Source organism: Volvox carteri, assembly GCF_000143455.1.
Source record: "Volvox carteri f. nagariensis unplaced genomic scaffold VOLCAscaffold_34, whole genome shotgun sequence".
NCBI lineage: Eukaryota > Viridiplantae > Chlorophyta > Chlorophyceae > Chlamydomonadales > Volvocaceae > Volvox > Volvox carteri.
In genome coordinates, this window is record NW_003307577.1 from 398,620 (window position 1) to 425,388 (window position 26,769).

Sequence of the window (26,769 nt, forward strand, 5' to 3'; positions counted from 1 at the left end):
AAACTGGACTCAATCAGCTGCAGGTGGACCCCGTACTGGGTGAACACAATGGCCTTGCTGCGAACCGGGAGCCGCACGCCCCACCTGGGCCCTGATGCGGATGCACTGCTACCACCACCACCACCACCACTGGCACCACCACCACTACTCGTGACGGTGCAGTCAACGCCGCCTCCCCGGACATTGGCGCCACCAGCAGCGGCACCGGCGGCCTCCCCCCCGCCGACATCCAGTCCGGGTGCTGTGGGGGGACCCGGGGGACCGCTGGGGCCGCCTCCTCCCCCTCCTACCCCTCCTCCTGCACTGCCGCCTTCGTCGCCTCCGTCCACGTCTTCACCGGTGACCAGCTGCTCCCTGAGGGGGGTGGCGGGGGTGGGGGCGGGGGTAGCCACCTCCGCTGGGCCCCCGCCAGCATCCACCCCGGCTACTGCTGCTACTGCTGGCGCTGCTGCTGGGGCCATCGCCGGCTGCTGCGGCTGTGGCGGTGGCGGCGGTGACCCGGGCTCCGACTGTCCTAGATGCGGCTGCCGGGAACACGAGGGTGATGATGGCGGCGGAGGTAGCGGTGGCGGTGGAGGTGGCGGCCGCTGTTGCAGCAGTAGCCGCTGCGGTACCTCCGGAAGGTGATCTCCCGCTGCAGCTGCAGCTGCCGCTACTGCTGCAGGTGGCTGTAGCTGTGGTGGTAACGGTGGCGGTGGTGCCGCCCCTACTTCCCTCAGTCGTTTGAGCATGTGTCGTACTTTTGAGGAGGTGGTGAGCTGCCACGTGGCCGACCACGTGCCACCACTTCTACCTGGGGGTCGGGGGGGTTGGGGGTGGGGGGTTTGGGGGGTTTGTTTCATGAACTGAGCCGCGAAAGGGAAACGGCCATGGGTGTAGTGTGTGTGTTGGTGTGGTGGGGGGAAGAGATCATATGTAAGCAAAAATACACACGGGCACGGATCCGCGCAGCGCAGAACACGTGTCATGTCGTACCGTTCGGCCCTGGACCCCTCGTCGTACGGCGGGGCGGGCCGCACCGCTCTTTCTGCCTCCCATAAGAGCCATGCTTTCTTAGACTTCAGACTTTACCCAATCGAGCGGCCCGATGACCACCGTAATAGTGGCGGCGGACGGCGCAATGCTGGAAACTGAGCAGATCGACGAAATCACCTCAAAAGGGGGTGTATGTCTGTATTTAAGTACCTGTATGTCTGTATGTCTGTATGTCTGTATGTGTACACATGTGTTTGGTGACGGGGTGAAGGGGCGGGGTGAAGTGAGAACCCCGAAGGGGCCCTTGAAGAGTTTAGCCCCCGGGGCGGGGGGGAAAACACCCCCACCTCCACACACATACATACACACCATCACAGCAACCCTCCACGCGCCCACCTCCCCTTACTGCGCCCCTGCACCTCCTTATACACATACACATACACATACACATACACCGGCCCATTTCCCGCCCCTCCCCCCACTCGCCCACTGCGTTCTGCTGGTGATACACGGGCTGCCACTCGATCAGCTCCTGAAGGGAGAAACAAGGGAGAAAGACACGTACGACGGAATCAAGATCCAAATACGAGGAAAGCTAAGATTTAAAAAATCGGTGACAGGACTGTTCATACATGCATATCCACTAACATTATGCCTCTTGTGTATATAACTGTTTTCTTCCATGTAACCAGTTTCTGCCGGTGGCGGGTACTGAACCCCCCAAGCCACCGATTTCACCGGGGGTACACAAGTCCGTACTGGTGGGTTACGAGGGCGATGCGGGTGCCCCCGGACATCCCGGGGGGCAGCAGGGGGGGGGGGGCACTGCCCACTCAGGCTGGTGGGCCCGGGTGAAGCCGTGCACCCCAACTCCACACCGTCAGACCATCATAGATGACATACGGACAACCACAACATCCTGAGCCCCTTCTTATTCCCCTTGGCCCCCACCCGACACACCCACACACAGACACCCACCTGGGGTACCGGCCATTTTGGATTCTTGTTGTGTTTCTTACGAGCTGCGTCATCCACCGCCTGAAGCCCAGGAGGGGATGGAGGGGGTAGGGGGGGTAGGGTGGTGGGGTGGAGGGGTGGAGGGGGTGGAGGGGGGGTGGAGGGGGGGAAATCATATGACAACGATGATAATGATGACGGCAAATTATCCCCACCAGACGCACAGCAGTTGCGGCTGCTGACGTCAAGTCGTACAGCAACCAACCCACCGACCCAAAAACCAACGAACTAGATCGTTACAGTGCTGTTCACCCCCCCCCTCTCCCGAGGCCGGTCCCGCGCTCCCAGCAGGGGGTTTGGACAACACTCTAGCACGCTATTGGTGCTCAAACCCTCAACCCCCGACCCACCCCCCACCACTCGCATACCCTGCCCTACCTGCATCAAGTACGGAGTACGGCATGAAGGTAGCGGACACCTCTCCCGGTCCGATGCCGTACAGTCCAGGCAAGCCAGATGGCCGCATGGGGTCACCATGGGCTGCCGTACGAACTCACCGCACACCTTTTTTGGGGCCCGATGTTTGGCGGGTTTGAGGGGGCCGGGCATGCAACATGAGCAGCGAGTGAGTCCTCTGTGTCTGTCTGTCTGTCTGCCTGTGAGGTTAAAATAGTGCTGCTAATGACAATATTTTACCCCCACCCCACCCCCCACCCCCCCGCACCCCTCCTCTTTCCCTCCCGCCCTTATCCCCCGGTCACCCCCCCTCCCTTCCTCCCCGCACCTGACACTCAGTGCCGTACCGCAGCCCCTCCTCCACCCTCTTCAGTGGGTGATCCCCGGGCAGCCAGGGGGGACCCAGCGACAAAACACCTCCCACTGACACGGACGCGCTCCCAGGCCCCCCAGCTGCCGCCCGGCTCCCCCCCCCTGAACCAGACAGCGGCGGCTGTTGCGGCGCCCCGGGGGGTGCGGGCAGTCCCAGTCGCTCACAGAGCAGCTGCAACGTCTCCAAGAGGTCCTCCTCCTTCACGACGTTGTTGGTGGAGCCTTTGGGGGGGAGAGAGGGGGGGGAGAAGAGGAAGGTCGTACGGGAAATACAGCACATCTACATATGCACCAGTCACACGTCGAAATGCGTTATTGACAGTTTATCATATCCGCCTCAACTCCATTTCACCTCCCTAACTCCACTTTCATACCCCCAACCCCAAGATAACCACCATCCCCCCGCCCTTTCCCCCCCACACACAACACAAAACACACACACCTGCCACGCAGCAGCTCAGCCACACGTTGTTCATCATCTGTCGGCTCCAGCGGCCCTGCCCCGGACTGAGCAGGCTCTCCGTGTGCGCCTCGTCGCACCAGTCGCTGGTGAGCAGGTTGCGACGAACAACCTGAGGGGGGGAAGCAAGGGGGGGAAAGACGAACCACACACGAGTGAAGCTGCTGCCAGGGGGGAAACGGTAGGGAGCGGGGGATTGCGGGGGAATTGCGGGGGGATTGCGGGGGGATTGCGGGGGAATTGCGGGGGAATTGCGGGGGGATTGCGGGGGGATTGCGGGGGGATTGCGGGGGAATTGCGGGGGGATTGCGGGGGGATTGCGGGGGAATTCGGGGGAATTTCGGGGGGATTGCGGGGGAATTGCGGGGGGATTGCGGGGGGATTGCGGGGGAATTGCGGGGGGATTGCGGGGGGATTGCGGGGGAATTGCGGGGGGATTGCGGGGGGATTGCGGGGGGCGCAAGAAGTCAAAACCAACTGCCGACGTCCAAAGGGGCGAAGGAGGGGAGAGACAGACGGTTTGTGTGTGTATGTGAATGTATGTTGGAACGTGTCGCGGGGTCGGGGGAGGGGGGAGCTCGTCAATTTGACTTGCGGGGTTGGGTGTGACGGAAGTATAAATTGAGCCGCGGGAAAAATAGTGCTGGAGATATCGCGCCAAGAGGTGTATGCATGTTTGAATTTCTGTCTGTCTGCCTGTGACTGTCTGTCTATCTGTCTGTCTGTGTATGTAGAGGGGAACAGGGTGGGGGAGGTAAAAGTTCGGGTAACAGTCCAAAGGTACTCAGGAAGCGCAAGGGAGGAGGAACCCAGAAAAGCCTGGAAAGCGGGTAAGCTCAAAACCATGTCATGCCCTCTTGCTACTCAGCCCCTCTCCCGAATACGCCGTACCAACTCCCTCTGCCCCTGCCGTACCTCCACCAATTCATTGTACGACTTGGCATGCTGCGGCTCAAAGTCCAGCAGGGTCACTTTCCGTACAAGTCGCGGCAGCAGCACCAGATCCGCTTTACTGGCCCTGCGGTTGATTACCCACACCGCCATGAACCCCGCGTATGTATGTATGTATGTATGTATGTATGTAAGCCGCCATGGGAAACAAGGTGGGGAAGATGGGGAGGACCGGAGACATCGCTGTCACCAAACACACACGTAACAGGACGTACCCGCAATGGCTGGCTGGCGGTAGTCACCGCCCCAGTGCCCCTACAGCCCCAGTGCTGCAACATCCGGGTTGTGGATGTGAGACTACTCCCCTCCCCCTACCCCTCCCCCGCTCCGGGACTCTCTATTGCGATGTCCGCAGTCACACACAGTCAGACGCGAGGGTCAGACACACACACACACAATACTCGCAGTACTCTCTGCTGGCTGAAGGTGCTGATCCCTAAAACACCGTACATGCCATATCGCCCCCCTGCTCTCCCCCCCCCCAACCTCCCCCCCAAAAACAAGGGGCCGCTCCCCCTTCCCGATCCCCCCACCGTATCATGATTTCCCGCAGCAGCCGCATCAGGCGGCGACGACCTTCGGGTCGGCATGCATCCAAGGGTCGTTGTACGGCAGCCTGCCACGTGGCTGCGTTTGTGCCGTACGGCTCATGGTGTAGGAAGGCGAGCAGCGGTTGCAGGTGCGCGGCGCTGCTGCCGTGGGTGGCGGGGGTGGGGGTGCCTGGGTGTGACGACACCCCCCGGGGTGAGGCAGCCGGGGAGACCGCGGGGGGGGGGGGGGGCCGGGGAGGGCAGCAAAAGGGGCAGAGGAGTGAAAGGGCGCCGCGGGAAAAGAAAACCGCCCTTTCGGGGGCTCGGGTTGGGGCAGCGGAGGGAAGCGGGAACGGGGCGGGGAAAGTGCTGTGCAGCAAGGACGTGTGGGACATACATACATACATACATAAATCCGCCTGCCGGCTCCTCGGGTGTTTGAGGAGTGTTGAAATGGGAGGTGGCCCCCCATCATATGAACGATGTAGGACGTGATAATATCAACTTGCGAGCTGACCAGGAACTAAGCTGTGGCGCCGTTGATCCGCTAGATTTGGTTGGATGCTGGTGGTGAGTTGCTCAAACCAACGAATACATTCTGAAGTCGGAGAGCAGGGAACTGCCTCGGGAAAGGGAGCCGCTGCTGAAGCTATACCACCCTGTAACAACATACATACATACATACATACACGCATACATACACACACATACACACTCGCACCCGGAGCCCCACCTGTCATGACCCAGCGCCTCTCCGCCAGCAGCGCACATGCGGCCTGCAGCTTGTTGGTGATGGCGGTGGAGGCGCCCAGAAGGTGGCCCTCGTCGAGGATGACACGGAGCCAATGAATCTGCACGCAAGTATGTATGTATGTCGTAAGGACGGGGACACGCGTACGTCAAAACGCAGCACAAAACACACACACACACACACACACACCAACGACGGCGTATCCCCACCCCCACGATGCCGCCCACCCACCCCGGCCAGTCCACCCAGTGACCCACGGGCCCGGTCACCTGTACGACTGGCCGGGGTGGTCTCTTCCCTTCTCTCGCACCCACCCATCCCGACAAACCACTCGTTCATTGCACCCACCATCGTTGTCGCACCTTCATCCTGGACCCACCTGCGATAGCACTTGCGACCAGCCGCCATGACTTCCGGATCCACCGCCCGCAGCCAGAACCGATGTACGGTGGTTTGGTTTCCCAAAGCTGAGGCGGTTAAAGGTGGTTATGACGATGTCGTACTCCCAGGCCAGCGACGCGGGTGAGGGGGCAGCTCGGGGGTCCAGGCGGTCCAAAACACACACGCGCAGGGCGCCGCGAGCGACGTGGGTCTGTGTGCCCACGGGACAGAGGACCAGCGGCACACAGAGAGAGAGAGAGTGTGTGTGTGTGGATTTTTTTGTGTGCATATGTACGTATATGTATCTGTGTATGTAGGTGAGGAGGTAAATGCGCCCGGATCAATCAATCAGAAGAGGACCCCTCCTTCCCCCCAGCTCGAATAAGCTGGCAACCAAACAAGCCCGTGTCGGCCACCTCCCTACATACGCGTACGAACATACATACGTACAGACACTTCCTTCGCCCCTCCCGTACCCCGCACCCGGATCTGTTGGAGCCAGTGGTCAATGAGCGTGGCGGGGAGTACGACAAGTGTGGCGGCCGACAGGTAGAAACGGATTGGCCCATCCGGGCGGGAGCGCAGTGCCGCCAGCGCCGCCGCCAGAGCCTGCGTGTACGACATACCAACACGCGAATAGGCAGGTGCATTGTACGGCGTTTGTACAACATTGATTTTCAGGTAACAGAATGCTCAGGTACCGCCTCTCATCAACAAGTGACAGCACGTGGTCGCACCTTGATGTCCAGCAAGAGTCGTACCATGTACGGCGCCGTACGCCACCTGTGCTGCGTGAAACTCGACGCGCTGCTGCCGCCACCACGGCCGCCGCCGGCCCTTCGGCCGCCGCCGCGGCCACGTCGGCAGCTTCCGCCGCCTCCGTTAATGTCACCAACCGGCACCAGATCCAGCTTCCGGAACACAGTGTCGTACCCGATGCTGGTGTGCCGTACCTCCGTCGGTACCACGACTCCTGGGCCATGTGAGTGCAGCGCTGCGGGCTCCTGGGCTACCAACCAGCTGAGGATTGGGGGACCCGGAGGGGGGGGGAGAGGCATGGGGCGGGTGGGGTGGGAGTCATCATTCCGTGATGGTGATGCAAGGAGCCGAAAATCAAATCACAACTGCCGGCACGTCCAAATTTGGAATAAGAGTTGGGGTGGGGGTGGGGGTAGATGCAGCGGGAGCGGGGACGACGGAATTCACCTCTCCCCATCACCCCCCACATCTCTCACACTCACACACACACCGAACAGACACCCGGGGAAAGAAAGAATGGAGGGAGGCTCGGGGCGGGTGGGTTAGTGCACGGGGGTTATCCATTGGGTCTGGTCGGGCTGCCCGGGGGCCGGGGGGGGTCCTCCCGGCCTGCGCGCTCCTCTCCCACACCTCCTCAGGTAGGGGTGAGGCGGCTCGTGTACCGGGATTTGACCGGGGCCCCTCCACGCGCCTTTTCGACTGCTTGGCTGTTTACTTGCTTCCGGTCTGTTAGTTCGTTTATCAGTCAGTTAGTTGGGTAGTCGATTGATACACAACTTGCAAATTGTAAACCATACTAAGCCCTTGAAGTTTACCCCTCGGAATTCCCCCGCCCACCTCAACGCCTTCATGCCCGCCAGCTCCCGGCCCGCATCCACACCCAGGGCGGCTGCAGCCGCTCGGAGAGTGGACGTGAAGTACTCCACATTCGAAACACGGACACGTTCCCCCACCCCCCCATCCCCACCAGCTCCTGCTGTGTCCTGGTCGCCTGGGGGTCGCAACGCAACGCAACGAGAGGGGGAGGGGGGGGGCGGGGAAAGACGAACCACACGCGATTGAAGCTGCTGCCAGGGCAAGATAGTAGCAAACGTAAAAACTGACCGAAAGGGGGGGGGCGGGGAGGAAATTATACAGTACCATAAAAACAGTCCCCTCCCCTCCCCTCCCCTCCCCTTCCCCCCTTATCGCTCGGGGCCGGCCCCTCTCTGTCCCCAAACGGAACTCTCGTCTAACCACCCCAACTACCGTCCAACTACCAACCCACCTGGACGGAAAAAGCCCGGCGCATTCGCAAACTCGCCATCGGAGTCGTACTCCTCCCGTGGTGCCGTACAGGAAGCCGTCTCGGGCAGCGGATGCATGTGACAGAACCATGGGTCATCACCTTCAGGAGCCTGCCTCACGCGGGCGGGCGGGCGAACGGGCGAACGGGGGTTAGTCCCCCCCCAAAGGGCAAAGGACAGACGAGCCGACTGACGCATTCTAAACCAAAAAACGACCACAAGGCCTGAAGAGCCCTCCCACACACTTTCACGGCCGCATCCTGCCCTGCCCTGCCCTCGCCAATCCGCCCAACCCAACCCAACACAGACCATTAAACACCCCACCCCACCCCACCCCACCCCACCCCTTCCTTCATCCCGCCCAAACCCACCAACGTGCCGCTCGGTAGCCGCCTCCACACGCGGCACTGTTCGCACTGGACCCAGACCACCCCCTCCTCCTCACTGCCATCCTCCGCCACGTCACTGCCGCCGCCGCCGTTACCGCCGACGGCCCCGGGTCTTCTCCGCTGAGTGCTCGGAGCAGACTGCCGCTGCCGCTGGCGGTGTTCTGCCGCCGCCACCGCCTTCCTGCCGCCGCCGCCTCCGCCGCCGCCAGCACTACGTCGCCGCCGTTGCCCCGCACACATCCTCCCCCTCCCCTTCCCGCTCGGTGCATAGTCATCATCATCGTCGTCGCTATCATGAGAATCTTGTTCCTCCTCCTCCTCCTCCTCCTCCTCCCCCTCCTCCTCCTCCCCCTCCTCGTCGCTGTCGTCGTCGTCGTCCGTCAGCACCGCCTTCCCGCCACGGCCACGACCGCGGTTGCCGCCTCCGCCGCCTTCGCGACTCATCTTCTGTCTCTGTGATGATGATGCCGATGTCGGCTGTTCTTGCGACTTACCCCTCCGCTTCCGCCCAGAGGTGCCGGCGGCAGCGGCGGCATCACCGCCGCTGCGGCGGCCCCGCCTATCCAGTTCACCATCAGCGCCGCCGCCGCCGCCGCCGCTCCCGCCCACAGCAACGTTCCTGGATGGGCTCTCTTCCGCACCTCCTCCTGCTAGCTTCGGCGTCGACCGCTGCGGCGGCGGCTGCTGCTGCCGCTGGCGTTGCCGCCGCGTCCGCGGAGACGATGGCGGTGTGGTGATGGCGGTAGTAGTGTCTGTCGCCGTCGTCACCGTCAGCAGTGCCGCCGCCGGGCTCCTTGCGCTCCGCCAACCTCCAGTAGCGCCGTCACCGCCGTTCGGCGTCATCACTTCCGCCGCCTGAGAGGACAGCCGCCGCTCCTCCCCCTCCTCCTCCGCCGCCTCCTCTTCCACAGCTCCTCTGTCTCCGCTGCCGCCACCCAGTCCCGCCCCTCCTCCGTCGGCCCTGTTGTAGACCCCCACCCTCCTGCCCTCCCGGCTGGGCAGCCACTCCACGTGGGCCCCGGGGGGCGGGGCGGGCAGCTGGCCCAGGGTCTTGAGCACCAGGGACAGGGCCGTGATGGTCTTACCAAGGCCCTGGACGACAGCAACAAGGACAACAGCGTCACGACACCGCGGGGTGGGGGGGTTGGGGTTGGGTGGGGTAGGTGGGGGAGTGGAGAGGGAGTGGGAGGAAGGTTCAGCGGACGACATCGGCTCCCTTCACTTGCCCCGTTAGGCGTCGTGGCCGTTGATTAGATCTCCGCGGGTGTGCGCCTCCTCCCGCTCCCGGTCACTTCACGACAGTGTCCCACGGTGCTTCGCTGCATCCTTCCCCACCAACCGCCGCCAGCTTCCCCTCTCTCCGCCCCACCGTCGGCCGGGTCGCTCCCTAAGCCACCCACCCAACCGCACTTCCTCCCCTTTCCTCCCCTCCCTCCCTACACGCTCCTCCCCTGCCCCCATTACTCTACTTCCCCCCCTTGGCCCCCCTTCCCTCCTTGGCAGCAGCTTCACTCAATCGTGTTTCGTCTTTCCCCCCTCCCCCTTGCCCCTTCATGGTGACCATGTGCTTCCTGCACACGCTACCCCCCTTCCCCCCTCTTCCCCCGCACCGGCTCATCGCAGAAGAAGCCCCCTCGCACGGGGGGCAGGTCGGGAGGCGGCTCCGTGTGCAGCTCCCCCCGGCCGATACACCCCCACAGAGGGAACACCCCCGTGCTGCTGCTGCTGCCATTGCGAATACTGCTGGTACCGCCACCGCAATCTTCACCACCACCGCCTGGGCTGCCCGCACCACCACCACCGCCGCCACCACTGCCGCCCCCAACGAGGTGAACGAACATGGGGTTGGTGCTGCGGCCAGCTGTCCTATCGACCCTACCAGCCTGCTGGTGGTGGTGGTGGTGGTGCGGATTGTATATATGGTTGCTGGGGGGTCGTTTTCTTTTCTGGGCAGAGGATGGGAGATAGGCAGGCAGCTGCGTTGCGGGTGGTGACCCATGGGTCGTTGTCATGACGGCGGCTGCATCCCCCTGGTTGCGGCCGCTCTCCCGGCGGATCATCCAGCTGATGGCGGCACGCTAATGGCCACACACAGCGGAGGACGAGGGGGCAGGAAGAGAGAGGAGGAGGGAGGGTGGTGGTGGTGGGCGGAAGGGACACACGACATGGGAAAAAAATACATCAGAGATTCGGCTGCGGATGATGCCCAAAACCCAAACCCCTAAGCGACTCCAACTGCCCGCAGCCCGAAACAACAGGGCTCGGGTGAGGGTGAGGGGGTCCGGAAACACGAAACACGGGCGGCTTGTTCCAATGTTCGTCAAGGGTGGTGTTCACGAGCGAGCAAGGTAGTTGAGGTGGTAATTTCCCGTACATACAAGGGAAGGACCATCCCCCCCGGCCCCCTTCACGATAGGCACCATGCGGCATCAGTACACACGCACACACATCCAGGCAACATCCAAATCCCCAACGGGAACTCCGTACCCCCCGCCATCACCCCCCCCAACCCATCCCATCCCCCTCGGCCCGGGCGGCACTCCGTACCAACCGCCCCTCAACCACCCCACCTGGTGCGGGAACAGCGTCAACCGCACTCCCGGCACCGCACCCCCCGCGGCGCCAGCATCCGCCAGTGCCGTACAGGTGGCCCGCAGCCGCGCCAGGTCTAGAGGCCCCAACCTGGACATGATGCCCTCCAGGACCTCCGGGGGGAGCTCCAGGATGGGGGCGGGGGGGGAAGACGACGTCGACGAGATGCCGCCGCCGCCGCCGCCAACACCGCCGCTGCGCTGGCGGTCGTACTGCCTGTCGTACTGCCGCGTCACACTCGGTAGCTCACGAAAACAGGAGATCAGGCTGTCCGGGAAGCAGAGGGGGCGAGAGGGGTGACGTGATCCCCCCGAGGGTGTAGGTTGTAGCGGTTTCGGTTTATGGCCGTACTGCTACAGCCTAGTCCTAGGCTGCACTGCACCGCGCCCGGGGTGGGGTGTAGCACACGGGCTCAAACAAACAGGGGGGGAGTAGCTGCTATCAGCTTTGATACCTCAGCCAACGGCGCAAAATCGACTGAAATACTCAACTACGGTTGATCCATCACAACAGGCCATAGACGGCAACCGTACGGCATGCCGTACAAACCTCACTCACCTGTACCGCTCCCGATTCCCCCCCGGCGGCTGCTCTTCCAAGAGGTCCTCCACCGCCTCCCGAATCAGGTCGTACAGGTGACTACTGCCGACAGCGGCTGTAGCACCAGCAGCAGTCCCGCAGGTGCCGTACAGCCGTACAGACACCAGTGGCGTAGCACCATCAGCGTTAGTCACAGCACCAGCATTTTGACATAAAATAGTCAACTAAATCAACAAAAGCTATTTCTTGTTGGGATCAGCTCCCCCCTCCCTACTTCGGGCAGTTGCGCCGCTGCTGGGATGCAGCTCCCCCTAGTGGCTGGTGCCCGGGACAACACCCATGCCTCCTCCGAGGGGAGTCCCAGACCTGCCAAGATATCACCCCCCTCCCGCCGTCTCACCGCGCATCCGATCCACCATCGAGTGAACCCTCCCTCCACACACACACACACACCTTCCCCCCTCTCACCCCGGGGGACCACGGCACCCAGCACAGTCACCGCCGCCTTGCGCTCCTTCTGCAGCCAACCCCGCACACGCGCCTCGTCGTACGACCATAGGGCCTCCGGAAGGAGAAGCGTCAGCTCTAGCAGGTCCACGTCAGCTGGGAGTACGGCGGGGTCCCTGCGATGGACCGACGGCGGCGGCGGGGTTGCCGCGGCGGCCGAGGTGGAGGTCGATGGCGCAGTGAGCCTCCGTGCCGCCGTGTCTTTGGCTGCCTCTCCATCTTGGGGCACCGCCCCCGCCGCTACTGTCCCTGCCCCTGCCCCTGGCGGCGGCAGCGGCGGCGGCGGCGGCGGCGGCTGCGGCGGCCAGATCCGTGTCCTCACCCGGACGGTGAGCCGCTTGGTGGCCTCCTGGTCGCATGTCGGTCATCAGGGCCGCAAGGGGAAGAGGGCTTTGGCAGACTGCAGAGAAGCTTCTAGAACGGAGCCTTAGAGGGTGCGAGGGGGGGAAGAGCATTTTGTCGGGTGTGATAAAACCGGGTGTGGGTTTGGCTGGCTGGCTTGCTGATTGGCTGGATGAGTCGGCTGGCGGGCTTGTGGTGCTTGTGGCAGGTTTGGTGGGGTCAGGAAGTGTGTTGTGGAGTGCGGAGGCGCATGTGCGTGCGCATGGTTCCTACTTGTTATTTAGCGTCTTTTGGCGTGGTTTGGTGTGTGACGAGACGCGGCGGGATGTTGAGAGGGGAGCTGAGCAAGGGCCGCTAGCAAGCAGCAAGGGGGAAGCCGGGAAAAAAGCACAGATCAGCAACTGATTCTTTTATGGTCTTACCAGCCGTGCGACAGCCGTGAGGAGCTCCGCCGACCGCGTGCCATACGCTGAAACCGCCTTCCAGGTGTGTGGTGGTTCAACACCATCGCTGCGGCATGGCAGGACGGGGGTGGTTACGGTAACTTTAATCCGACTGTTACATGAGGGACACGTCGGGCTAACATAGCATATATCCTTTTCAGTAGTCAATTAGTACTAGGCGTGTGATGGCAGAAAGGAAACGATGCGCAAAGTGCATCTGGGCACCTGTAAGTCAAGGACCGCTCTTGAAAGCGGAAGTTGGCAAGCCTGGTCAGCCTAGATGATAATCCATGTACAAGGATATGAACCGACCCAATTGGCACATGGCCATTAACCTCTTGTCGTGCTAAACCTGGAGCGGGGCAGTCGCCTGCTAACGGCATTCCGGGCCTAAAACATGTCCCCCAAATGCCTAGAACATACCCCAAGATGCCTACATCTGCATGCTCGGTTTAGCAGTTTTAGCAGGGTGGTTTCTCTGAAGCGGAATTGCAAGGTCGTGCAGCTGCTGTCGTTCACCTTGTCGGGCCTTCTATTACGGGATGCGCCTTGGCTATTTATAAGTTAACAATTGAGCAGCATTAAATTAATCTTGTTAGAAGTTATTCAAATCAGCATTGTCATACAATCTTTTCTCTCTTTCAAGCTAGTCACTCATTCGATCGGTCGAACTAGACAGCCAAGTCTGCTTTATCACCATCACAATATAATGGCCCGGAAGAAGTCCGGCAACAAGAAGAAATCAGGTGGCAATGGTAAACCACGTCCTTCTGGGGCTGGAGGTCCGAGTAATTCTACGCCGTCCGCCACGCCGGCTACACTTGCTTTTACCATCGCTGCGCCGGCCGCATTCTGGAACGCGGTGTCTGAACAGGGTAAGTGGGGACCGACGACAGCACCTTGCAAAGGCGCTTTCTGGGTTTCGGGAAATGGTGGGTAGTGCTGTGGGGATGGGAGGCACCGGACTCCGAACGCGCCGCTCATTGACACACCGCATGTTTGCAGATGTTCCAGCAGACTTGGATGTGGACTTTGAGGCAAACCCAGCACCAGCTTTGGCGACGGGAGTGATTGTAAGATAAGGGACTGGTGATGTTGCAACGTGCGGTCGTGTGTATGCGCGATGTCATTTTATGCAATCCATCGGCACTTCGCTATGAGATCCTGCATATTAAGAACGCTTGTTGACACGTGTTTGCCTATATTGTTTGCAATTGGATGGACTCTCCAACGTTTATTGTTATGTCCGTCATGCCGGCCTCTTAAGCGCGTGCGCCCCTTCATTTCACTCCTCAAACCTATGCGCTAGCAAATCTCCGCCCTTTTAATGGAAAACATCTTCATCCAAATATTTACAAAGGCTTGGTAATCCCGGCACCTATCTTTGGGTTTACACCCGAAACCACTTGATTGATTCAAATGCACCTCGTGCGTGAAGCGTGCGCACGCGCATGGGACCAAACATGTTCTGTATTATAAAGGCGATTTGGAAAAGTCTGCGCGAAGAACCTTTCTCGAGAAGATGTGACGCAGATCTCCGGCTGGGTGTGGTTTGCAAAGTTGCTAAGCCGCATGTCCTTATTCACCCATTGATTGTTCCTTTCACTGCTTCATGCACATTCCCGCCTGGGCTGATTGCCGCTTTCCTCAACCTTTGTCCCGTGTACGACAGGAGTCAAATGCCGTACTCGAACTGATGCAATGGTTTGCCAAGGGCGTGGCGGCGTCGAATTCTTCCGCCGCCAAGATAGAGTTTGCGGCCTCTCTTTCGAAAGATGAACGGGCTGCCGTACACACGTAGGTTCCTACGGCAGTGCTTCTCCCTTCTGCCCGCCCGCCCTCCTCCCGCGACCTCCTTGCCCGCCATCGTGACGTGTTTCCAAGGAGCTCTGTCGTGTGGCCATAGGAACCTGATCCGGTTGTTGTCGATATTGTGTCCCTTACATATGTGTCCCGCCGTTCCCTCTTTCCTCACCCTCCCCCATTTCCCTCCTTCCGCGCACATTTTCTCGCCTCCTATCCTTCCTCCCGTGTAGCTCCTCTTTGTCTCAGGCCCCACGTGCTTTCCCCTCTTACCCCCTGCTCCCTTCTCCCTTGCCCCCGCCTTGCCCCCGCACAGCACCATCACCTCGTCGGCGGAACTGTCCTCCGTGCTGGAGAGTGTGAGCGAGGGGGTGGGGGACCAGCGCCGGCTGACGGTGCTCAAGAAGGGTTGTGCGCCCTCTCGGTGAGTGAGGGCGGGGGGGGGGGGCGGGTGCGGGGTAGAGAGCGACCGGCTAGAGGTGGGCACCATGGGGATGTAGATGGGCGTCATCTACCTTTGCTAAACCTGAAAATTAAGTTTTTAGCTATTGAACTCATGTCTCCACAGTAGCCTTGAAACTTCTTTGGTTGTCCTCAACTTTTTCTTGCTTGTGGGGATCCTCAATTATCAAAGGCTTCTGCAAACATACGGGTAGTTTTCTCGATAGTTTGTCAGCGAACTGGGTGGTGATGGGTTTCGGGGCAATGAAGCCGAGTCTGTTGGCAAGGGGAGTGCTGCTTGGGGGGGGGGAGAATGGGGAGCATGCGGGGGAATTCCTAATGCTCCACAGTGGTCTGATTGAGCTGTTGAGGAGAGGAACCTGGGCAGGCGGTGGGGCTGGTGGGGGCGAAGGAAGGGCAACCTTGTCAGAAGGGGGGGCGGTTGCGAGGGTGTGAATGTTTGTATGTATGTATGTACGTATGTATGTACGTCCCCTACCCTATGCCACCCGCTACCATACTGCTGAGGCACTCCTCCCCTAACCTGCAGACCTTCTATTGGCCCTGAGCTTTTGGAACTGGCTGCCACGCTCTACAAATGGGCACGGGATTCCGGTGAGGCGGCTTTCACTTGCTACAACTTGAGCACATCTTTTTCTCGAGTAATCATTTTCTGCGCCGTATATTGGATACGAATGGAGTACGAATATGGTTATGACTGTTCTGCCGTACACAGGCCTGACATCGTACAGTCGTGACGAGATTGCAGAGCAGCTGGCGGCGGCGCCCGACGGTGCCGGTCTGGCGGCCCCGCTGGCGGCGCTTTGGTGCGCTCGCAGCGCCGAGCAGTCTGACGTGGTGGAGATGTCTAGATTGGTCGAGGCGGATGACGCGGCTGGGGTTTCGGAGCTTTTGAAGGCCAAGCCAGGTGGGCACCTGGCGAGAAGCCGGAGACGGATGGAGCAATGGGTGGAGGGAGGAGGGGGGCGCGATTCTGTGACTTCTGCACGTATAGGCGGCGAGGAGGGCACTGCCTCCATGCTTTTCCCTGGCTCGTTCTGCTGGTAACGGTACGTCCGTCCGTGCCGTTACCCGGAACCCCCTCCTCCCGCACATAACGAGCCGTGACTGCTCTTGACTACCCACGAATGGCGACTTGGGGCTTCTACAGCGCTTCGGGCACCGACAGTCGGGATGTGGTCCCTCCCCCTCCGACTATGCCGTACATTGCCTCGTTGCCCGAGTTACCGTGCTGTGCCACCGTCGCCGTTGCTTTTGCGTTCCCCAGGCCTGTGTGGGGCTGTGAACAGTCGTACGGGGCAGCCGCCTCTGCACACGGCGGCCAGGCTGGGGAAGGTGGCGGCGTTGCGGGCGCTGGCGGCGGCTGGAGCAAAGCTGGAAGACAAGGACGCGCACGGCCGTACGGCGCTTGCGGTACGGGGGTTTTGGGGGACTTCACGTGCGTGTGTGTATGTGTATGTGTATTGCGTAAATGGTGTGTTCAGTGTTGTGCTATACCCGGCAATGAGTGTCGTAACTCCGTAGGACTAAAAGAATGGAGGACTAGGCAGCAAGTGCATTACGTAGCGGATCTGCATGTTGATGCTTCACCATCTATGTAGTATGCATGTATGTATGTATGGTGTATGTATGTATGTATGTATGTATGTATGTATGTATGTATGTATGTATGTATGTATGTATGTATGTATGTATGTATGTATGTATGTATGTATGTATGTATGGTGTATGTATGGTGTATGTATGGTGTATGTATGTAGTGTATGCATGTATGTATGTAGTGTATGCATGTATGTATGTATGTATGGTGTATGTATGTATGGTGTATGTATGTATGGTGTATGTATGTATGGTGTATGTATGTATGGTGTGTTATGTATGTATGTATGTGTATGTATGTGTATGTACCTGTCGAGAGCATTCCCAGCTACAAATATACGTATGTCTTCATACTGACAGATTTCAAGGACTTTCGAGCAGTGCGACGTGGAGGCTGTTTTGCTGCAGCTGGGAGCTCACGACCCGGAGGCAGGTCGCTTCCCACTGAACAAGGCGGCGGCGGACCTGGCGGCGGCGAAGGCACCGGTGGCGGCGGCGGCAGTCGTGCCACATGTGGTGCCACCGGCAGCGGGTTTCGGAGCTGACGCGGTGCCAGCGCAGGTGCAGGCAGAGGCCATTGACTCAGTGCCGGTGCCTACTGCATCCCTACCTGCCGCGCCGGAGGTTGCGATCGGACCTGCGGCGGAGGCGGAGGAGCCGCAACCCGGGCCCGAGGCGGCGGAGGCGGAGGCGGCGGAGGCGGCAGAGCCAGTTTCGGGACCTGCCGTGGTAACGGCGGAGGCAGAGTCAAAGCCTGGGTCGGCGGCGACGACGGCCGTGAATCAGCAGCATGCATCGGCGGCAACGCCGGTGCCGGCAGCGCATTCAGATCCAGCACCGTCAGCGGCGGAAGCCGAGCAGGCTCCGACGGGGACGATGGAATCTGAATCCGAGGCTATGTCTACGGCAGCAGCGGCGACGCCAGAGCCCGAGCCTGTGCCGGCGGCAGCGGCGACGCCAGAGCCCGAGCCTGTGCCGGCGGCAGCGGCGACGCCAGAGCCCGAATCTGTACCGGCGGCAGCGACGAAATCAGAGCCCGAGCCTGTGGCTGCGGCGACGCCCGAGCCCGAGCCCGTATCTACGGCAGCGGCGACGCAAGATCCCGAGCCTGTGCCGGCGGCAGCGGCGACGCCAGAACCCGAGCCTGTGCCAGCGGCGACACCAGAGCCCGAGCCTGTGCCGGCGGCAGCGGCGACGCCAGAGCCCGAGCCTGTGCCGCCGGCAGCGGCGACGCCAGAGCCCGAGCCCGTATCTACGGCAGCGGCGACGCCAGAGCCCGAGCCTGTGCCAGCGGCAGCGGCGGCGCGGGAGCCCGAGCCTGTGCCAGCGGCAGCGGCGACGCCAGAGCCCGAGCCTTTGCCGGCGTCAGCGGCGACGCCAGAGCCCGAGCCTGTAAAGACGGTAGCGGCGACGCCAGATCCCGAGCCTGTGCCGGCGGCAGCGGCGACGCCGGAGCCCGAGCCTGTGCCGGCGGCAGCGGCGACGCCAGAGCCCGAGCCTGTGCCGGCGGCAGCGGCAACTTCAGAGCCCGAGCCTGTAAAGACGGTAGCGGCGACGCCAGATCCGCCTGTGCCGGCGGCAGCGGCGACGCCGGAGCCCGAGCCTTTGCCGGCGGCAGCGGCAGCGGCGACGCCAGAGCCTGTGCCTGTGCCAGCGGCAAATTCAGAGCCCGAGCCTGTGCCGGCGGCAGCGGCAGCGGCGACGCCAGAGCCCGAGCCTGTGCCGGCGGCAGCAGCGACGCCAGGGCCCGAGCCTGTGCCGGCGGCTGCGACAGCGGCGACGCCAGAGCCCGAGCCTGTGCCAGCGGCAGCGGCAACGGCGACGCCCGAGCCCGAGCCTGTACCGGCGGCAGCGGCAGCGGCGACGCCAGTGCCCGAGCCTGTGCCGGCGGCAGCGGCGACGCCAGTGCCCGAGCCTGTGCCGGCGGCTGCGGCAGCGGCGACGCCAGAGCCCGAGCCTGTGCCAGCGGCAGCGGCAACGGCGACGCCCGAGCCCGAGCCTGTGCCGGCAAAAGCGGAGACGCCCGAGCCCGAGCCTGTGCCAGCGGCAGCGGCCACGCCCGAGCCCGAGCCTGTACAGACGGTAGCGGCGACGCCAGTGCCCGAGCCTGTGCCGGCGGCAGCGGCGACGCCAGTGCCCGAGCCTGTGCCCGAGCCTGTGCCGGCAGCAGCGGCCACGCCCGAGCCCGAGCCTGTGCCGGCGGCAGCAGCGACGCCAGTGCTCGAGCCTGTGCCCGAGCCTGTGCCGGCAAAAGCGGAGACGCCCGAGCCCGAGCCTGTGCCAGCGGCAGCGGCCACGCCCGAGCCCGAGCCTGTACAGACGGTAGCGGCGACGCCCGAGCCCGAGCCTGTGCCAGCGGCAGCGGCGACGACAGTGCCCGAGCCCGAGCCTGTGCCCGAGCCTGTGCCGGCAGCAGCGACGACGCCCGAGCCTGAGCCCGAGCCTGTGCCGGCGGCAGCGGCGGCGCCGGAGCCCGAGCCTGTGCCGGCGGCAGCGGCGAAATCAGAGCCCGAGCCTGTGGCTGCGGCGACGCCAGAGCCCGAGCCCGTATCTACGGCAGCGGCCACGCCCGAACCCGAGCCTGTGCCGGCGGCTGCGGCGACGCCAGAGCAAAAGCCAGTGGTGGAGGCGACGTTAGAGGCAGAGCCTGCTCCCGGAGCCGCGGTGCCGTCGGAGACGGAGCCTGCGATGCCGGTAGCAGCCGTGGTGGCAGAGCCAAGGCCTGCAGTGCCGGGCCCTGCTGTTTCCGTGGCGGCGGATTCCGCGCCTGTGGGAGCAGGGTTGGCACGGGGCCTTGCAACGGCGGTAACGGAAAAGGTTGAGCCTTCGCCAGCGGCGGCGGCAGAGAAGCCAGTGGGGGCCATGCAGACTTCAGTGGCGGCGGCAGTGGAGGAATCTGACCCGTCAGCTAAGGTGCCGGAGCCACGTTCTTTGCCGCATTTAGATTTCAAGCGCCCTGCTCAAGTTGCAGGTCTATTGTTACCAGTGGCGAAGGTCCCCAAGGCGAATGAGGACGCGCCGGCGGCGGCGGCATTCCAGTCAGTGGCGGCAACAGCGCCGTGCCCGTCGGACGGGGCAGTAGCGGCAACAGCCGTCAAGGCCGCTCCAGCTGCCGCGACCGCCACCAAGGCGCCCGCCGCTGCCGCCGTCAAGGGCTCTAAGGACGAGGACGCGCCGTCGGCGCCCGCCACGCCGGCAGTGGCGGCCGGTGCGCCGGTCGCGGCCACACCGGCTGTCGTCGCCATCCGCCGTCGCAGCTTTCGGAGCGTTCAGACGGCGAGTGAGCTGAAGAAGGTCAATCCAGCTGCAAATGTCGCACTGAACTTCTTCGCCCAGATCCAAAAGGTGGTTTCGGAGGGTACGGCGTGGGCGTCCCGTCACACCCGTTTTGTGGCGTACATTGGAGGTACGGCAGTCGCTGCTGGGGTTGCGGTGGCGGGGCTGGCCTTGGCTTGCCGGCGCTGACGAAGTCATTTCACAGAGCTGAGCTCCGACGGTTGACGCGGTCGTACGGCAGGACCCTGCTGAGGTGGTTGACAGTTAACGGTTGCATTTCCACAAGAGGGGTGTGCTGTCTGGGTAACCGCGAACCGCTGTATCGTTGCTGGTGCCGGCAGTGACAGGAGACGGTGTTGCAATGCCGATTTTGCTGATTAGCTTTGGCAGCGGGCGCGTGTCGTAGTGGGGGCTTGGCGACGCGGTTGGCAGGTTGTTTGCGAGGAGGTGCAGAAAGGTGGGCACTATGTCCGTGTGGGAAGGAGGGTTTGGCTGCTCCCACGGCTTTCCCCCAAGGAAGCCATCTGGCTACGCGGGGTCGGCAGAAGGCTTAGGGCCGAATCAGGGGGGCTGAGGATTGATCTGCTGGTGGGGGCCTGTGTTTCCCCAGGCGGGGGGTGTACTTTGGATGGGTAGAGGTTTTGATCAAACGGTGTCGTTGGTTTGTGTTAAGGGCTGAGTTCAGATTGGCAGCAGTTGCCCAAAGCAACCTGAGCCCCCGTATGCGTGTGCGCACATGTGCGACCGGGGTTCCCTCCTACGTTTTGTTTCTCCGCCTTCCCCCCTTTTCCGCTTGATCCCCCCGCTGCTCTTGTTGGGACTGGAGCTCGTATGCGGCCGCCATGCAGACTCGCGCGACTCGTTCCTTACCATAAGCTGACCTACGGGTCAGGATGTGATCCAACTGGGTTGTCTGGATGTTCTTGGGGGTGCTATCATGAAGAAAGACCCGCTCGCTCCGTCTTAGATTCAGAAGAGAGAGAGAGAGAGTGCCCTGGGTGGTGATGGTTTGGCCTATTGGGGTCATTGTCCGCATTGGGGGTACCTCGCGGGAGAGATGGCACTCTAGTGCCTGTTTGCGGGTGGTTTGCGTTCACCAGTAGAGCCCTCGTGAACTGCTGGGCAGCGCCACCCGAGGCGGCGAGGGGTGGGTGTTTGTGGTTTAGCCGTCGATAGTAGTTAATAGCCGTACTGGTATATGGGACTTGCGCAGCCTAGCGGTTGATGCCATTAAAAGGAAGGCTGTGGTGGAGGCGAGGTGTGTGCAGAGGGATAGGGCGCGGTTGGAAGCGTGAGAGAGAGGGTGGGCGCTAAGGAACGGTATGTCTGGTGTGCACACCGCCGGGCCGCGGTGATGGTCGTAATGGGATTCTTTTCCAGCACTTGTGGGAATCTTTTGAGTCGAGTCGTGTGTTTGTCCTTCCTTTCTTCCCTCATTTCTTCTGTTCTCTTTCTCCAGGGCATGCATGCGTGCGCGCGTGCACATCATGAGTTGACACCACCCTGACTACGTTATCCAGCTCGGTAAATATCGAACATACGCGCGCCGCTCATGTGTATTTCTTGGGCGGACAAGTAGCTATATACCATAATCCGAGCATAATAGCACATCCGAGTGATTGAGATTTTGGCGGCGATCTTGAACCGCCATCTCGAGCATGTTAAGCCGTAGGATTTGAATTTTCTTCTTTTTTGTAAAGCTGTATTTCTTTTCCAGCAGCTTCATGTGGTCATTAGGGTTATATAGGTTTTAGCAGCGCGTTTTGTAGACTTTCCACAGATACAATACGCTGATTGCTTTTTTCAAAATGCACGGATGCCTTGGTTGATATGCAGGCCTGTCAATACAATCTGGTATGTTGTCGCGCATCTGATGGCGACCCCGGACCCTGATGCACAACTGTATGTGCCGATGCGATAATGCATGTTTGCATGTTGGCAGGTGTCGTAAGGTAGGGTACGGTGTATATTTAGGATAGGTTCCGTTAGTGGTTGATTAAAGAACGAAAAGCGGAGCAGTTGGAGAAACTGTTTTGTTAGGTTCAATCTGGCAGAAGCTGTGACGCGGTGCTTGGATGTTGTTTGTCTGTCTGTATGTCTACATCTGTCTGCGGTTTACATGTGCAGGTTAGTCACTGGGTGGCAGAGAGAGATGCGATGTGGTGGGTTGGGTCGTACCCAGGATAATGGCATTGGAGGCCGAGAAGTTGATACTGAAAGATGATACTGAAGGCCGTACAACAACAAGATTTGGCTGAAAAGGACATTATGTGCCCCTACGGACTGGTCGGCGATCAAGCAGGTGCGGCCTTTGTGAGTAGAGTGAGAGGTCTGCAATCCCGGGGGGGTTGTATTGAAGTACGGATGGGAGTGTGCATGCATGGCAGGAGTCCTGCAGGTCGATAGGTAATGCGATATAGCTCGTAGCTTTCAACTTGAGTAACACACACGAGCATATTCATTTCTCTTGCGGTGGTGCGTTGAGGTGTTCGCTAGACGGGAAGTGGACATGTGCAGCCCAGGTGAACCGTTTAGTAAAAGCGTGTTTTATTTCCTTTCGACAAAAGCAATTTTTTTTGGAAAATGTGTAATTATGGCCATCAAGATTCCTACAAGAAGCGCAAGTTTGCGACTGTTTACGGTATTCCTCGAGCTACATATCAGTTGGAACGTTAGTCAGGAGAAGTTATGTAGGCCGTACAAGCTCATGGGTACCAGGTTAAAGCATTACGGCAGAGAGCACATGCTGCTGGTCTTCTCTTTCCAGCCCAGTCCCTGCGCATTGCTAGCAAACAAGGGATAAGGCACACGGGAACATTCGGTATGTCTTATGTATGGTGGCGCTATAGCCGAACCGCCGCCATGGACGATGTACGTGTGTGATTGCCTGTGTATGTGTGTGTGTGGGGGGGGGGGAAGGGGTAGGGGAGGGCAACGTCTTGCCCATCTATCCTATCCTGTTGCCAAGTGTCTTTATTTCTCTATGGTAAGGTAGCAATCTAGCAACTGTCATAAGCAAGCGCCGCAGAGCCACGCTGTACGGCCGCCTGGGCAACCTGGAGCCTCCTCAGCGAGAGACAAGGCTAAGCCATGAAGAAGCCTAACGCAAAGCACCCGACCTAACTTCAGCTATGAGAGCTTCCATGGTCCCGCCTGTTGAAGCAACGGTGCGAAGAGCATTTGCCCACGATAATTGGGGTTGCAGGCATGCCGTGCGTTTTATTCTCTGATGGCAAAGGCGGATCCGCCGGAAAGTATGTCTGGCTAAGCATACCCGGTGGAAATTTGAATTCAAATACATGAAGCCCATTAATGCAGCGTAAATATAGTGGTTATGCAGCTGGTACCTAATCGAGGCTGCCAGCTTTGGCTATAAGCATGTCGATTGTGGTCGAAGAACTTAACCGCTCGTGTTCGTACAGGCAACTCCTTGCAACAAGCGAAGGGCAGGATTACAGGGTACTTTAGCTTAACGTGGTTTCTTTCGCAAATTTTTTACAGGCGGACCGCAGAGCATTCATAAAGATTAGGCCTCTGCTGGTCAAAGCTAGCCTTGAGCTTTCGTTGCGCAATAGAAAGAACTCGCAGCTGGCTCTGGCAAATTCTTCATCCTTACAACAGCTTGAAGAAGGCAAAGTCTTAATTAAGCGAGGGGGATCTATCATGACCATGAACGCTCCCTTAGGCGTTGAGCAAGGCGCCGACGATGTCGAGGCGCATTTGCCAGACGCCCCTAAGGAAAGGAAGATGACCTTCAGGATACATTGTTCGTGTCCAATCATCCTTGACTGGCTGGCTGCGCTTGCGTGCCTGGTGTTAGCTTTAGGATTGGAGAAGGCGAGCCCGAAGAACAGATTTGTGTTAAAGGACACACTCTACTGGAACAGCTTCCCACACAAGGTGAGCTGGTGCGAACCTGCTCCGCCATGATTTACCCGCCCCGCGGCTCACCGAGCACCAACCCCATGGATAATGGAAAAGCGTTGTAAATGCGAAGCACGTTAAAAATTATATATTTGACGGTATAGTCACTTGGAACGCCGCATTTCCGCCTGTGGCTGAACCGGCATGGACGGTTTGACACACCCACAACAACGCTGCAAGACGGGACTAGCCAGCACGTTTCGACTGCGCCGGGCTCACTCGCCTTCTGCACCCACCATATTGCCCTCTGGAAGTTTCTATCGCCGGACGCACGCGCCTTTGCTAATGTCGCGATCCCCTCTTCACCTGGCCCCTGTCCAGCAGCAGCAGCATCCCTCTTCCCCCCGGTCACCTCCATGGCTCACACACTCCCACATCACAACTTAAGGCCCCGCGTCCGTCCTCTCAGTCCAACACCACGTCTCGCATTACCCCGACCCATACCTTTTTTCACAACTCCCTCTTCACCGTCGGGCCCCCTGCCGCGCATGCACAAAAAGCAAAACACCGTGCCCTCTTGGAGTGTACCTGTCTACGCCCTGGTCGGCCCGCTGGTGCTGATGCTGGTCGCGCGGTTTGTACAGCAGCGTCCCTGGCGGGAGCTGGCGCGCCTGTGGGCGGCGCTGTGTCTTGCGTTCTTCCTCACCGGCGCCATCACCAACTGCCTCAAGCTGCCCGTCGGTCGCCTGCGGCCCAACTTCGTCCGCACCTGCTGGCCGAATGGCACCCGGGTGTTCACCCGGGAGGACGAGGTGGGGCGGGTGGCGGCTCGGTGGGTGGGGACGAGAATGGGGGAAGACGTGCATGGAGGAAGATGGGGCTGGAGGACGACGTGGGCGCGAATGCCAGGTACCACTCTCACCAGCACCAGCACCAGCGGACTGGCGGACTTGTGGTAGAACCCCGAGGGGGCGGACAACATCACCAGCAGGTGGTGGGTGGTGCCCGGCAGGCAGGCAGACGAGGGACATCACAGTCAGCAGCAGCAGCAGCAGCTGTGCCAGCTGGCGCCAGCGGCGGCCGCTTGACGTTCTCACGGATGGTGGCAATGGTGGTGGTGGCAGTGGTGGTGGTGGTGGTACGTGTGCGCCTCTTGTGTGGCCCCTAACAGGTGTCCCTCCGGTGGTTGTGGACCCGCGGGGCCCGGCAAGGCTACGCCGCAGTGTGCTCTATCGCCATCGCCAATCGACGCAGCGGCTCTCTGCTCCGTGTGCCACCTCGTGGCCTATACCGCCCTCATAGCTGCTTCACGTTACACGAGATCCGGGTCCTTTGACCCATATAGAAAGAGTTTTCATGCCGTTATCTTTGGCATTATGAGAAGCTTTATTAACGGTCAACTGTGCAGCATGAGGACTAGCTTTTTTTAGCTCCCTTGAAACCGTGTGCTGTGCTTGCGCCTCGTTGTGCTTTGCGCCCTTGCCTTACCCCCTGGCCGTGCAGTGGGGCGGCTACGCAGTGTGCGACCCCAGCGTACCCACATCCGATCTGGAGGAGATACGGAAGAGCTGGCCCAGCGGTAAGACACATACACATACGTACATGCAGATAGATACACACATACGTACAGACATGCATACGTATAGACATACACAGACATATCTTCCCGCGGCTCAAATCATCAAGACATGCTTCTACGTGCTTCTACTCGAACATCTCTCTCTCCCTCCCACTCCTCACATCACATCCATGCCTCCTTCCCTGACGCCTACCCCCGTATCGTACCATCTCTCAATGTACGGCACCCCGTTGATCTGATACTGCACCCACTTGTTTCCACCCAGGCCACAGCTCTTTGAGTGCGGCCGGGTTGGGTTTCACCAGCTTGTACCTGCTGGGGCAGCTGAGGCCCTTCTCCCGGGGCACCTGTCTGGGGCGGCTGTGGCGGCTGCTGGTGGCGCTGCTGCCCAGCTTCGGAGCGGTGGCGGTTGGGGTCACTAGGGTGCTGGACTACTGGCACTTCACTTCGGATGTGCTGACAGGTGCGGAGGTCCGCGTGGGGTGGGGAGGAGACGGTGTGAGTGTTTGTTTGTGTGTCCGTGTGTGGCGCGCCTGATGCTCTTCCAGTGTGCGTCTGTTCGCGGTTCGAGCTTCATGTGATGGTGGTGACGTGGCTTTTGTGGTTATCGGGTGTCGGCCGAGTGTTCCGTAGGAGACGGCAATGCAAGCAGGTTAGCACCTGTATGTCTACCTGTAAGTGCGCATCGGGGAGGGGCCGGGGGCGGGGAGGGATAATGGGGAGGATGTGCTTGTTAATGGGGGAGGAAGAGGTGTTGTTGTTGTTATTATTGTTGTAAACGCCGGGTGAACGCCCCTTCTCCTTAAGTTCCCAACTTCCAACTTCCAATTCCCCGTGAAATCGACCGTATGCATGTACGTATGTATGCACCTCCAGGTCTAGCGATCGGCTTCATCACTGCCTACGCGGTGTACCGCTCCATCTACCCGGGGCTGACGGACTCGCAGTGCAATTTGCAGCTGGACACGATCCTGGCGGAGAGGACCACCTCGACCTCAGCGAGGGAAATGCGCCGCGTGGAGGCATTCTAACTGCGTTGGGTGCCCCAGCCGGCACGTTTGGCCTACCTTACCTACCTTGGCTAGCTAGCCGCCGGTGTGGGCCCCTCTCCCCGCATACACACACACGCACACCCCACCCGCTCTCATGTCCGGTTGGGGTTATGATTGGGACTGCCACACGGCAGCCTCCCCTGGCGCCGGCCGCAGCGGCATATCTATACGGGTGGCCGTGGCCCTGGCCCTGGCGGTAAGATACTCCTGCTGGTATGTATGTATGTATGTATATATATGTATGTATGTATGGTCCCAGTGGGGTGGGGTGTATATGTAAGTGCGGTGGGGAGTCTGGGGTGAGCACGGGGGGCCACATGGGGCGAGAAGGCGGTCCCCGCTACGTGGCGGCCGAGGCCCTGTGGGGTATCAACTACATTCCAGCGCAAGGTTGGATACAGCTGGTGCACAAGCTGTGAAAGCGCACACCCACACACGTCTGC

The 26,769-nt window shown here is 60.6% G+C and overlaps 3 protein-coding genes across 3 annotated transcripts in view; 2 read left to right on the forward strand and 1 right to left on the reverse strand.

Annotated features, from left to right (window-relative positions):
• Positions 1–13,074, reverse strand: part of VOLCADRAFT_93875 (uncharacterized protein) — a gene marked incomplete at both ends in the record, with an annotated part of 15,910 nt that extends 2,836 nt beyond the window's left edge. The window contains 22 exons of the mRNA XM_002953148.1: positions 85–241; positions 291–793; positions 1,429–1,507; positions 1,954–2,013; positions 2,371–2,496; positions 2,717–2,982; positions 3,203–3,332; positions 4,136–4,238; positions 4,705–4,891; positions 5,435–5,552; positions 5,832–6,044; positions 6,317–6,442; positions 6,571–6,853; positions 7,430–7,583; positions 7,860–7,989; positions 8,250–9,359; positions 10,838–11,126; positions 11,418–11,514; positions 11,853–11,961; positions 12,229–12,255; positions 12,671–12,758; positions 12,917–13,074. Coding sequence (XP_002953194.1) covers positions 85–241; positions 291–793; positions 1,429–1,507; positions 1,954–2,013; positions 2,371–2,496; positions 2,717–2,982; positions 3,203–3,332; positions 4,136–4,238; positions 4,705–4,891; positions 5,435–5,552; positions 5,832–6,044; positions 6,317–6,442; positions 6,571–6,853; positions 7,430–7,583; positions 7,860–7,989; positions 8,250–9,359; positions 10,838–11,126; positions 11,418–11,514; positions 11,853–11,961; positions 12,229–12,255; positions 12,671–12,758; positions 12,917–13,074 — 4,513 coding nt within the window. The remainder of the gene's footprint in view (positions 1–84; positions 242–290; positions 794–1,428; positions 1,508–1,953; positions 2,014–2,370; positions 2,497–2,716; positions 2,983–3,202; positions 3,333–4,135; positions 4,239–4,704; positions 4,892–5,434; positions 5,553–5,831; positions 6,045–6,316; positions 6,443–6,570; positions 6,854–7,429; positions 7,584–7,859; positions 7,990–8,249; positions 9,360–10,837; positions 11,127–11,417; positions 11,515–11,852; positions 11,962–12,228; positions 12,256–12,670; positions 12,759–12,916) is intronic.
• A 326-nt stretch (positions 13,075–13,400) lies between these two features.
• On the forward strand, positions 13,401–21,858 carry VOLCADRAFT_105815 (uncharacterized protein; the record flags this gene model as incomplete). Its single annotated transcript, XM_002953076.1, has 9 exons — positions 13,401–13,566; positions 13,697–13,764; positions 14,364–14,488; positions 14,811–14,918; positions 15,486–15,635; positions 15,775–15,863; positions 16,224–16,369; positions 16,916–19,961; positions 21,291–21,858. 9 exons carry the CDS (start codon positions 13,401–13,403, stop codon positions 21,320–21,322), a joined length of 3,930 nt encoding a protein of 1,309 aa, XP_002953122.1. The 3' UTR covers positions 21,323–21,858.
• A 1,479-nt stretch (positions 21,859–23,337) lies between these two features.
• Positions 23,338–26,305, forward strand: VOLCADRAFT_82105 (uncharacterized protein; the record flags this gene model as incomplete). Its single annotated transcript, XM_002953077.1, has 5 exons — positions 23,338–23,731; positions 24,256–24,507; positions 25,199–25,274; positions 25,540–25,737; positions 26,151–26,305. The coding sequence occupies exons 1-5, from the start codon at positions 23,495–23,497 to the stop codon at positions 26,303–26,305; spliced, it is 918 nt and encodes a 305-aa protein (XP_002953123.1). The 5' UTR covers positions 23,338–23,494.
• Between the last annotated feature and the right edge of the window lie 464 nt (positions 26,306–26,769).